This window comes from Lytechinus variegatus, chromosome 17 (genome assembly GCF_018143015.1).
Source record: "Lytechinus variegatus isolate NC3 chromosome 17, Lvar_3.0, whole genome shotgun sequence".
In the NCBI taxonomy this organism is placed as follows: domain Eukaryota; kingdom Metazoa; phylum Echinodermata; class Echinoidea; order Temnopleuroida; family Toxopneustidae; genus Lytechinus; species Lytechinus variegatus.
In genome coordinates, this window is record NC_054756.1 from 8,169,250 (window position 1) to 8,182,836 (window position 13,587).

General features: G+C 35.8%; 1 protein-coding gene across 1 annotated transcript in view; it reads left to right on the forward strand.

Moving 5' to 3' along the window:
- Nucleotides 1-9,454, forward strand: part of LOC121431079 (venom phosphodiesterase 2-like) — a 33,912-nt gene extending 24,458 nt beyond the window's left edge. The window contains exons 17-26 of the mRNA XM_041628558.1: nucleotides 552-615; nucleotides 1,197-1,284; nucleotides 1,670-1,854; nucleotides 2,128-2,182; nucleotides 2,760-2,914; nucleotides 3,696-3,840; nucleotides 4,528-4,608; nucleotides 7,025-7,163; nucleotides 7,723-7,876; nucleotides 8,906-9,454. Coding sequence (XP_041484492.1) covers nucleotides 552-615; nucleotides 1,197-1,284; nucleotides 1,670-1,854; nucleotides 2,128-2,182; nucleotides 2,760-2,914; nucleotides 3,696-3,840; nucleotides 4,528-4,608; nucleotides 7,025-7,163; nucleotides 7,723-7,876; nucleotides 8,906-9,079 — 1,240 coding nt within the window. The 3' untranslated portion in view covers nucleotides 9,080-9,454. The remainder of the gene's footprint in view (nucleotides 1-551; nucleotides 616-1,196; nucleotides 1,285-1,669; nucleotides 1,855-2,127; nucleotides 2,183-2,759; nucleotides 2,915-3,695; nucleotides 3,841-4,527; nucleotides 4,609-7,024; nucleotides 7,164-7,722; nucleotides 7,877-8,905) is intronic.
- The last annotated feature ends 4,133 nt before the right edge of the window (nucleotides 9,455-13,587 follow it).

The window sequence follows — 13,587 nt, forward strand, 5'->3', positions numbered from 1 at the left end:
TCCGATTTTATATCATAAAAAATCTCTGAAAGGTATCAGAAAACTCAAAATGAATAATTCTTAAAGGTAACAAGGCTTAAAACATGTTTCGTATTGACAGGATCTACAAGAAGTCACATGTCTGTCGATGACACTCTAGGCGCACAATTAACTACTTATGTAATACATCAAATAAAATTGTTAAATACATAAAAATTGAACAAATCGACAGGAAAAAATACACAATCAGTTAAAGTTGGTAGTCAAAGTAACAAGTAGGCCTAATCACACAACAGTTAAGGAAATGCTTCCTTCATGAGGTAAGTCTTCAATTTGTTGTGGAATAGTTCTCTCGACTGGCAGAACTTAATGTCCGACGGGAGTGAATTCCACAAACGGGGACCAGCAATAGAATGAAGTTTGTCTTGCAAAAATACATTTGCCAAACTTATCCATAACAGATCATTACCTAAATTATTATAGGCCTATATTTCATTGTGGTATGCATACTTTAACCCAAGTTAAATATTTCATTTTTTGTTTTCATTTTGTTACTTTTCCGATTCTTCCAGTGGATCCACATCTTATTGCAACGGAGGAACTCATGGATATGATAATTTAGGCAACTTAATGAAGGTAAAATTTACAATTCCATAATTATTTGTAACCGCGAACCATGTGACATATTTGTAAATACAACAAATTTAGAGTTATTACATTCATACAAAAATAATCATTTCTGTAAATTAAAAGACAATGTGTGGTATTCTAATAGCCATGTTTTAGTTAAAGGAACCTGACTTAACTTAAATGGAGTGTCCGTTGTCAACTTTTTTTACCACATTCTTATCCTCTTACAAAAGTTGTCGAAAATTAGTTGAGTTGTGAAATGGAAAGAATAAGAAAACACGAAAATAGATTTTAATTAAATGATTAATTAATTGGTGTAAAACGGTTTCCACACATATTGGAGAAGTATTATGAAGCCAGCATTCCATAGAAGTGAGGTTTAAATTCCAGTTTAGACCAAGGATAAACCTAGATTAAATTATCAGAATACCAGCCAGCAAGTTTATAATTTTATGCTAAAATATTTGTATCAATACGGTAGGAAAAAAACTAAGTTTGACCGTCGTGGAGATAAAAATCACTTTTAATACATCATTCATTATATAAATGTTTTTAATGTAAAGTCGATTTTTTTTTTTACGTTACAGGCAATGTTTGTTGCCATTGGCCCAGGCTTCAAAAGTGGAGTAGAGGTTCAACCTTTCCAGAATATAGAGTTATATAATGTTATGTGTGGTAAGTAGGCCTATACATTAGACAATACAAATGAGAGAAATGATATGGATATCTATGGAAGGGATTTTGTGAAGACAAACCGACATACTCAGAAGTTTCATTTTTAGAAGAATGAAACTACATTCAGAGTAAAGACAAAGGCGCTAGAGACATTGCAATGAGATGTCCACAAGGAGCTACGTTTGGACCACTGCTGTTCTTAATACCGAGGACGATGTGTACCTTAATACCATTGTATCAGATTTAAAATCGATCTGTCATTGGATTTTCCATTTAGAATTGTCAGGATAAAATTTAAGTAATTACACTCATCCGTAATGTAGATTTTTTTTGCAATAAGAATAACATAATGTTCTTTTATGTATTTTCTGTTACAAATGTCTAGAACTTTTGGATCTTGACCCGGCACCAAACAACGGAACTATGGGAAGTCTCCACCATATGCTAAGAAACCCGAAACCCCTCCCAAATGATTCAGTCATCCCTATTCCTGAAATGGACTGTCCTTTCCCTTCAAATGATGATGAGTACAACAGTCGATTGCAAGATGATATGTCAGGGTGCCAATGTGTAAGTGCTCATGTCATTATGAAATAATTCTTTAATCCTATATCTCTCTTTATCTCTGTCTCTTTCTCTATTTCACTCTCCATTTCACTTTCCTAATTTTTTTTTCTCGACAATACGTCCGTCTCTCTGACCACATTCACTAATGTCTAACATCCTATTTCCCTCGTGTTTTCTTTGTTTTGAGCCTGCCTTTAGAGTAAATAGTCTTAGTCATCTCCAATAAAGACGGATTTCCATTTAATGTTGCAATAATGAATTATTCTTCTTTTGTAGAACTCCACCAGTGTCGAGATGTACGACAAAGAATTGAACCTGACATCAATCGAAGGTAATCCCAAATATCAAAACGATATTTATAAATAAAATTTGAGAAGAAAAAAAAAGATTTTCAACCGCATATAAAGGACATTTCGCAGCCCCAAAAAATGACAAGCAAAAAAGGGGGGTGTTCAAGTTCAAAGGACAAAGGAGGGGACCACTTTTTGCTCATCAGGGATCAGTTGTGACTCGTCAAGGGGCAGTCTGCTCCCCCCCCCCTTCCCCCGGTAGGTACGCTTGTTTGTTATCCTTTAAACAAAATAGTATTAAATAAAATGATCTGGTTCATCAGAGTTTTCCCCACATTTACAAGGAGGTTAATTCGATCCATAAAAATCTGGCAATCCTCTTTTTTCTTTTAATTCTATATTAATATTCTTGTAAAATAATGTTGAGCAAAATTATAACGACGCGTGTCGTAGTTAAAGTAAGTTCAAATAAAATGATAATGGGCCTATTGTGAAAATTGATATACCTACTAACATTCTATAATTTTTCTTAAATTCATATGATTGCTTTTCACTATATTGCAAATAAATGTATTCATCGTCAAACCAAAGAAATGATATCATGTTCGTAACTCACAGAAAAGGAAGCTATGGCGCTTCACACGCCGCTTGGCGCCCCGGTCATAACCTTTGACACTGATTACTGTCACCTGACCCAACATGATTACGTCACAGCGTACAGTCATGATCTTCGATCGCCTCTCTGGTCTTCGTTTACACTTCGATGGCCTCAGGTATATTGACATAATTTTTAAAGGAAGAACATGAATGTTTGATAGCCATATTTGGTGAAATCAAATACGCTAAAAAAAACAGAGAATTCAAATCTCACTAATCGTGCGGATTTTCTTGTGTAATTCATTAATCGAAATTGACACTGAATGTAATTGTATTTATGTAATTATCTATTTGTCTATTTTATTTATTTACGCAAAAATTCCTATTGATTAATATCATGATGCAATTATCAATTTGCAGGGGCGGATCCAGGATTTTCCAAAGGGGGGGGCAAACTTTTTCGGAAGAAAATTTTGACAAGGAAAAAAGAAAAAAAAAAGTTTCAACCACAAATTAAGGATATTTCGTACCCGAAAAAAAATTTGACCAAAAAAAATCAAAAGAGGGGGCACACCTCTGTTTTAATGGCATTTTTACATTACAGATTTCAAATTTGCTTCTCAAAGGGGGAGCTTGGGCCGGCTGTGCCCCCCCCCCCCTTGGATCTGCCAGTCTCAATTCAGTTTCCTTACACATCATCTATTTGTAAAGCGTTTCTAGCAAATCGTTTCATATATTTTATCATTATTCATACTTTTTTCAACAGTTGATCATTTATTGGATAAATTATTAATGAAGATTCTTTCTCATGTATAAGCACGTTTCCAATTTTGTGCAAACGTTTCCTTATCTTCATCATTAAATATTCATTAATTTTACTGAATAATTGTACTTCCCGTCGCATACCTAATATTTATTTGTTTGTGCTTAAGTTCCTCATTTTTAAATATATTTCAGCCAATAAATGAGATGCCGATAAAGCCCGATTGCCGAGTGCGACCCGATGTCCGAGTTGATGCCGAATTCTCTCCGAGTTGTTCCGATTTCGAAGGACTAACAGGAGGCTTTATGAATTTAACCACCAGTTATCTCTTTCCCCCTGGTAAATTGCGATGAATACTTTGAGCGGGAGGAGGGGGATGTTATATCACGTCAGAACGTCAATTCTGAAATCAAATGCAATAACTTTAAAGGATACTTGAATTGATATTGCTAGGCGAACAGTAAATATTTTTTCTGATTAATATAAATATGTTCAACTCACTGTGCGTGTATTCCAGCTCAAAATTATCAAATTCATCATATTGTTTGTTTGGGGAGGCTCTTTCAGGGCATATACATTCATGACAAGGACAATTATTGAGATGTAATGCCTTTTTTCACTCACTGGCCTATAGCATACCGTATTATAATTCAGTTTTCAAACCATGCATGTTGCTACGAATCTACAGAATGAATAAAAAAAAACGTAATATTCCGACCACAGACTATGTTGAGATTCATAACGGAGCATAAAATCTAAATTTGTAGATGGGGGCTTGGAACCATGACCCCCCCCCCCCTCCTTTAAACAACCAATAAAGTCAATAAAGTATGATATCCTTTTTGGGAAAGCATGTCAAAAGTCCATCACTTATTTAGACTTTTGTTTTATTTTGAAATGTTAATTTTTTTGCTCGCTCACAGCCTTTAGGACATTTTGCCCCATATACCATGTCTGCCCACCCCCCTCCCCCTCAAAATATTTGACTCATAACGCCAAAGTTTTTATATTCAACGTCTCTGCCAGCTTTATCCTCGAACTCAGAGCGGTTTATGGATTCTCTCATTTCAACCAACACGGTGCCGCAGTATCCCGGGTTTATCGAAGGTAAAAATCTCATCTTTTTCAAGTACTGCTTTACTCTCTGATATCTTAAACCAATCCAAAAGTTGATTACAATATGAACCCACAAACCATTGGTCAAAAATATCCAAATCAACTTTGCATGAAACTAAAAGTGGATTAATATATCTACTGACTGGCTGTTGGCCAACTGTCTCAATCAATTTTACATGACACTTTGTTTTGACCAAAATTGGTGTATTTGAACAAACTTGTAAGTCGGTCAAAAATATAAGTGGGTTCCATGTCTGTTTTATATTAATTTTCGAAACACATTTTGAATTATAGATAGAGGTTCAGAACACATACCCCCCCCCCCCCCCATTTAAAAATAAAAAAAACTGGTTCCAGCAAAAAAGGGGGAACAAAGGAAAGGGAAAGACATTTGAGGATTTTCTCAATTTTACGTCGAAATATTTTTCTTTTAAAGGTATAAGTTCCCGGTATTCCAGATGACGCTGTAGGAGATACGTACGCGCTGCGGACGGCGCAAGCTTCGCATCGACACAAATAATACGACGCTTGTAACGCAGGTGACTTGTTTGAATGCCCGAACACTGCCGATTCTCAGTTCACGTATGGTTTTAAATATTAATCTTGAAAATTTGGTTCCGCCTCCCTCTACTATGTGAAGTGACGTCATGCAGCAGATCTTTGGACCAGCGCCGATGTAGCAAAAACGCAGCACGTACAGCGTGTGTGTAATGTACATGTGCTATGCGACTGACTAATTGATTGTCATACAGTTAGTTACATGCAAAGAACGTCCATGATCTACGTAATGTAGATGACGGCGAGTTCAACAGCGCCCTCTTGGAACTCGGGACCGTATACCTTTAACATGTTTAAAGAGGTCATCACCGTTTGGACGTTCGCGACTTTTTAGAGAATATAGGGCCCATATATTTGCCATGTTCGACCCCTCAAAAGTTTGCGGTAATTGTTCTCTGGCATCCCTAAACACTAAACTCTCTAGAAGTCTGTATATTTATGTTTAACACCAGATGTGCCTGTGGGCTGTGGATATGGAGCCATAGAAGAAATAGAAGTAATCCTTCATATAATCATTAAGATAGTTTCTATTTTTTGATACTAAAAATTCTCTTGATCGATTTTTTAAAGAAAAATAATGTATTTTCTGTCCGTTGTTTTCTATTTTTCAAATTTATTTAAAACTGTTTATTGCAACAAGGGTATCTATAGCGGCTGAAAAGCCGAATTGCATAACCCTTTACAATAAAAATACACTCAACATTAATTAGAAAAAAATTAATTTACACGAATTCTGCATCATAAGAAACATTAAAACACATAGGAAGGTTGTTTATCATGCCGGGGGCGCATGTATTGAATTGTGACACGCATCCCCGTGATAAACCAAATTGAAAAAAACTGAAAATGACCTAACAACAATGACTTCTGACTAACCAGGGGAGCGTTTCATGAAAGGACTTGTCAGACGTTTTATCCGACAAGTCCCATTTTATCCGACAGTTACCATAGTAACAGTACCTCTCAGCCTATCAACATCAGAGAAAGATGTCAGATCTGACAACTTGTCGGATGAAAATGCTGATGAAACACTCCCCAGAAGTTAGCAGGAAGAGAGGGGAACAAAGAAGAGAAAAGGAGAGGAAGAGAGAGAGAGAGAGAGACATTGGCGGCGGAAGCCCAAAAATTTAGGGGGTGTCCACCTAAAATTTTGGGATGGACATAGGTAAAAAATTGGACAAGCGCACTCAAAAAATGGTTATCAACCTAAATTTTAGGAGTGGCTAACCAAAAAATTTTGACAAGCAAAAAAAAATAAAATAAAATGAAAATAAAAAGATAAAAAGGTTATCAAAAAAACAGGGGGGGACCTCCCCCCCCCACCTAAAATTTAGGGGGGGGACACGTCCCCCATCCCCCCCCCCCGCTTCCGCCGCCTATGGAGACAGATAATATGTGTGTGAGTGAGTGATGTTGTTGCTCATTTCAGTCACGACCGAATTTGCCTAATAACATGTATCTGTGTTAAACTGACATGAAATTGGTTTGATAGATATTAGATTCTTTATATAAAAGATGGAATTAATCGAGTTTCTATTTACTGAGAACTTCAAATGATTCTTAGATTCTTTTTGATAAAATGACATTATTTTTACTTGTCGCTTTTACAAGGAACTTTTCTTTTCAGAAATTATATCAAATGCCCCCATTGCCTGGTGATATTCAATTCTTCAACATATTCTAGACTTCTTGATGGTTTCCTATCTACTGTATACTTTATGTGTGTTAAATTTTTGCAAGCCTCTCAGAATTTGTAATTTTTTTTTATTTTTTTAGAGTGTATATTATACTTACCTGAGTACCGTCTTAATCAGTTTTACTATACTTTCTGTCATATTCATGATTTCAGACATATTGGATGGCTTCTTAGTACCACATCTTGCTCTATGGGCTAATATTAGCTCCGAGATCAATGTCGTGACCGGACCTGTCTTCGATTTCGACGGCGATGGGTTACGAGACAACAACAACACACTCGAAAAAGACGGGTAATAATCATTAATGTATATCCTTTTGTTATTCTGTAACGAACAACAAAGAAATTTCGAAGGAAAAAATTCGTTCGCCTCTTTTTCTAAGGAATCATTAAAATACCACTGATTTCACGTTATATCGAGGTATTTTAAAGTTGACTATTAAGGAAGACTTAATAGCCTTGTTACCAAGTAATGGTCAGGCTTACTTATATAATAACTCTATTTTGTTAATATGGAGAGATTAAATATGTCGCCATCTCGTCATGACGATGTATCTACAAATGTCATAAACATGATAACTAATAGAGGGCGTCTTAATTTCAAGCCTCTGTTTTTCATCCTTTTAATATATAGGCCTGTCAATATTTGTACATTTCACGATGACAGCCTTTCGTATTATATTTTTTTATGATATATCCTTATGTGTTTAACTTGATATTCAATTTCATTCCCCCCTCTATACTGTAGATGGATATTCTCATACAAGAAGCTGAATTCATAATGAAAACGTTCAAATCACATTCCGATGTCTTCATTTTTTTTATTTGTTATTATTATTATTATTTTCCAGGGTGATTTTTGGCTCCTCTCCCTCTCTGCTGCCCTCTCACTACTTCATGGTTGTAATACGATGCAAGGGAGGTGCACAGTTAAACAGCGCATGCGCTGAAGTAGAATCGGCTGCTTTTGTTCTGAGAAACAACCATGGAATAAAAACTTGCCAGGTAACAGTATGATAACGTAACAATATCAATATCACCACCGTATGTTTTGAAAACATATACAAACACAAAAAAATGGTTTATATGCGTATATACAGCGAAAATAAAGCTTTGATTATGGTGGTGGATGTACAAGAATTTCTGATGTGGAACCTTCCGTCAAAGTCGATCATTGTTCGGCCTTTTTACTATTATTTTATAAATTGCAATTGCAAATAATTTCTGGACCCCGTCTGACAAAGATTTACGATTGACCCAATCAATCTCAACTGTATGGAAGTCCATCCATGCCATATTTTTTTCTACAGTTGGCTTGGACAATCTCCTTGGTAAACAAAGAGATTCTCACTGAATCTTCAAGAGAATGATGAATTTATGAAGATATCTAGAAAATATTTTGAACAAATTCGCATGTTAGATGTTGACGTTGCTGGCCGTCCATAGTTGTGGTTGATCAGATCAATCGTAACTATTTGTAAGGTGGGGTCCTTATTTTGTTCATCGCATCACTTTTTTGTACACGCACCAAATAACAGACCTTGGCCTGGTCTTACAAAGAGGTGTGATTAATCAGATCAATTGCAAGTATGGAAAGCCAGACGTTCTCGTTCAAAGTTTTTTTTCGATTAAAAGTTAAAAGGGCATTTAAAATATGATCATATAAATCTGCCGTTTCCGTCCAATTCAGTTCATTAATTTTTGCAGGTAACGAAATGTTTGTTGTTGTTTTTTTAGTCAGTACTACAGTCCCAAATCGGGAATTCAATTCGAGGAAACATATTTTTTTAATTGAAATTTTAATTATGATTCCGCACAATTCAATTATAAGACATGAAAAAACAATATATACTTTCATACTTATTATAAAAGAAAAGCCATGGTAATAATAATAGCAGGGCCCGCTGAGAGAACAGTTTTCAGAAATAAAATGCCTTCCCTGGGTAAATAAAGATATATTATTATTATTACTACTACTACTATTATTATTATTATTATTATCATTATTATTATTATCATTCTTTCTTTCAACAGACGCAGCCAGACTACGTTGAACACAACTTAGTCACCATCAAGGATATTGAAAATTTAACAGGTCTCACGTTTTACCCACAACTCCCTCGGTATGACTCCATCCAGCTGAAGCTATATGCCCCCAACAAAGGAGACCTATGGTCAAAATGGCCGCTTATGAGCAGTATTCATTGATCATATTGATATTCTTGTCTTTCAGGACGTAATATTGCCAATTGGGATATTATGATTAAGGCATTCACAGAGAGGTATTTATTCACTCAAATATTTTACAAAGTTTTTATTTTAACGAGGTGTGGTCGGAATGAGGTCCGACTCAGTAAAATGACGAAAACTAATATTTAACTTAGCACCAATCGAGATATCCTGAATATCGACAAATGTAATTTTGTATCTTTGTTACATAAAACATGGAGCTATAAAACACAGGTAGCTTCATGCATGAAAGATACAAAGTTGTACAATGGAGCACATTTAAATGTGCTCATAGACAGATAGAAAGAAAGTTACACCTTTAAGTTCATACCATCCTGACATTTCGTTGCACCATTTAAAGGTAATATATCAAGCCCTTTTTTTCTTAGAAATCATTTCAATTACATTCTGCTGAACTCCGAGTGCATTGAAAGAGCATTTTAAAGGTCTGACACTTTCGTTATCGTCAATTCCTTTTTTAATCATTATTTTTGTGTTGAAATGGATGATGGCTCTTTACCATTCCTCGCTATATTGCTACACTCACACCCACAAAACAGATTCAAGACCTATCAAAGTTAATACGTTGCTTCGAATGGCATTTTATCGATCGGCTTATAAATGGTGTTCGTGATGTGACTGAACCCTGTGGAATTAATGAACACAATCTTATGTGACATCTTCTTTGTTCAATCCAGTTAAAGGGATGGTCCGAGTTGAAAATATTTACATCTAAATAAATAGGGTTAACATTCACAGAGCAAATGATAAAGATATCATCAAAATTGGATAACAAATACAAATAACGAAGTTATTGAATTTTAAAGATTTACATTATTCCGGTGAAACAGTTCGAGGCATGTCTTCATAAATATTCATTAGGTGGGCTGATGATGTCACATCCCCACTTTCCTTTTTCTTATGCTATTACTTGAAATCATAATCGTTTCATACACCTTAAATGATGTGTCTCGAGTATGATGAGATATTGCGGCAATAAATAACTAATGCACTCAATCAGTCGTCAATCCTATTCTTTTAGTTCTTAGTAAAAAAAAATCTTATTTCATGTAATAAAATACATAAGAACAAGTGAGATATGACATCATCAGCCCACCTGATGAATATCCATAAAGATATAGAAGTATTTTAGCGGAATAATGCAAATCTAAAATTCAATTACTTCGTTATTTGTTATCTGATTTTGATCAAATTTTCAGTATTTTGCTCCGTGAATTATTTTCTTTCTATGAGATATAAATATCTCCAGCCTGGACTATCCCTTTTACGTGGAGAGTGTCAACAACATTGCAAATTGTTGACACCCTCTACGTTCTTGTATCAACTTCATAAAGATGAGTTTGATTAATTAATCTAGAGCAGTTTGGGGTCTCTGTTCCATAATCGGGGACGGGCAATAACTTTTTTTTTTCTTCTTCATTTTTTATTAATTTTTTTGTAGGGGTGAGTGAACTGAAGCAACAACAAAAAAAGTATTTTTGTATTGATCCCTTGTTTTGAATGCGGATGGTACCTTGTTTTAAAATATTGTTGAATTCACATATTATTCTTGGTGAAATCTATCTTATGTAAATTATTGATTGTCTATATTATGCTAATTTATATCAAATATCGTTGACAATAAATGAATTATAATCGAAATGCAGTGTTTAGATTTTTTTTATTTGATGAGCATGGTAAGTTATGATCATTTTCTAAACACCAAACTTCTCTCTTTCTGTTCTTCTTCTGCTTTTTTTTCACTCACTCACATTGTCTTTGTAGGCATTACAGTATGGTATTTAAAATATGAACAACAAAATTTAAAAGATATACATATAACTTTTTATATATATATATATATATGAACATTATACTAAGCACTTCTTGCCCTGATTGAACAGACTATTTTACCCCCCCCCCCCCCGACACACACGCACACCCTAATGAGTCATTTCGTGTGCGTTCCTTCCCACGTTTCGAAGGTTAATCCCTAGGCATTATGCGAAAAATAAATTCTCTAAAACGTTGTATTATTCATTCATCTTTTTATCACAGGCTACGGGATCCTCCGAATAGATGCACAAATGACAATAGTGACGTCATGGAAAGTTTCAATGGTCACGGCGTTCCGCGTGAGTACCGCGAGATATTCAAATCGATACACGCGAGGCGAAGGGGAACTCCCTTATTCTAATTCGTTGGAATGAATGGGTGGTCGACGTGGAGTCTAAACAGTCCTTTTTGTAGGTGACTTTCATGGGAAAATCATCCATGCTGACAAAAAAAATGAAAAACAAGTTGGAGTTGTATTTTTCCCCCACTGAAAATGAAAGAACTTCTATCGATTTTGTTTTATTAGATCTCTATTCTTGCCGATAAATTGCTACCACAGATGGGAAACAAAATTTTGTAAAAAGGGGAAACTGGGTAAAGTAGGAAGAGTGGAAAAGGAAAGGATATCCCCTTGAAATACATGTAAAGAATGAAAAAGGAGATAAGGAAAGAAATGATACACAAATAGACAAAAGGGGGGCGAACAAGAATTTAAAATCCTTTTTTATCCTCTTTCCGTTTCGCCTTCGATGTTCCTTCTTCTATTGTAAAACTAATTTTCCCTTGTGTGTGTGCGTGTGTGTGTGTGGGTGCGTGTGTGTGTGTTGACTGTATCTACGAATTCGCCGATAAAGGTTTTAATATTGGGTGTCACACACCACCGAGGGTCGCATTCAACCCCACCCAACAGTGTCACGCCACAACAGCGGCCTCCCTCATTAAAAAAACGCACATGCACACTACCGCACACACACACAAATACTCCATCCAACAATGTAGCGTCACATCCCTTCCATCCTTCATTACAAAAACAAGCGCATACATACACCCACAAAAAATACTCCTTCCAACAGTGTCACGTCACATCCCCACCATCAGCGGCCTCCCACATAAAAAAACACGCACATACACACACTCACAAAAACATCCCTCCCAACAGTGCCACGTCTCATATCCCCTAGCTCTATCGGACTTCCTTAAACACGCACATACGGACAGATCCACAAAAACACCCCCACCCAACAGTGTCGCGTCTATATATGCATTCTACCTGCCTCCCGTATTAAATACACACACACACACACACCCTTCCCACTCAAACGCCCCAACCAACAGTGTCACATTAAATCCCCTCCAGCGGCCCCATACAGAAACCCACACTCTCACACTACTACACACACCCACAAAAATATCCCATCCAAGAGTGTCGCGTCTATCCCTTCATCATGCCTCTCGTATTAAACACGCACACCTCTTTCCCATTCAAACGCCCCAACCAACAGTGTCACATCAAATCCCATCCAACGACCCGTTCATTAAAAATACGCAAATACAGACACCCACACTCTCACACTTCACGCACACCCACAAAAACATCCCACCAAACAGTGTCACTTGAAACCATAATCACACCCACAAAACTCTCTACCCAAGATTGTCAAGTTACACCCCGTCTTGCGGCCTCCCTTACAAAAAATACACACATACACACCCACCCAAACACGCACGCACACATCCATAAAAACAACAGAATAATACACAATTTATGTCGTCGTTTTTGCCCTGATTAATTTATTAGACGTCAACAATCTTTATACTTGCTATAGTAATGTTTCAACTTAAAATGCAATATCGCCGTTAATTCAAATATATCCTAGAATATATGATTTCAATAAATAATTTTGACATGCACTGAATACAGTATTATTGCATATTCACTGTAAGTGTTTAAGAAAATGATTCGATTCATTTGCTATGCATAATGTTCCATATATCATCGGCTTGTAAACCCGCTACATGTCACATAGACGATACTGAGGTACCTTTTCTGGTTTTAGAATGATAAATATCAAAGTTATTCAGTTCAGATCATGCAGGTTACATTGAAGTACCTAGACAATATAAATCAACAGAAAAAATCATAAAGACAGATAATCATTCAAAATATAAGCCTACCAAAAATGTATAATGATAATTGTTATTTCCTCGTGACCCTAAAGCAAAATCAGAAAGTCACATCAATATTCATAAAAAAACAGAGAACTGTACAATGGCAATATTTGTATCACATAGCTGAATAAGATGACAAAGAATGGACACATAACTAAGGTAACTGTAAAAACTGTGGTGTTAAAACCGACACCAATTGGTGTTAATAGAGGACCACAGCCTGAGGTGTTAAAATTACACCCTAAAGGTTGAACATAACACCAAAGAGTGTAAATTAACAACCAAAGGTGCTGTAATAACACCTACAGGTGTAAAACTAACACCACCAATTTAACACCGGTGTAAAATAACTGGTGTGGTCCTCTATGTACACCGGTTAACACCATAGTTTTTGCTGTGTACGATATGTAAAACACTAGGTCTATAACTGGTACGATACACAATGGTACAAAAGAATTAAAATCTGTTCTTTTTTTTCCAGT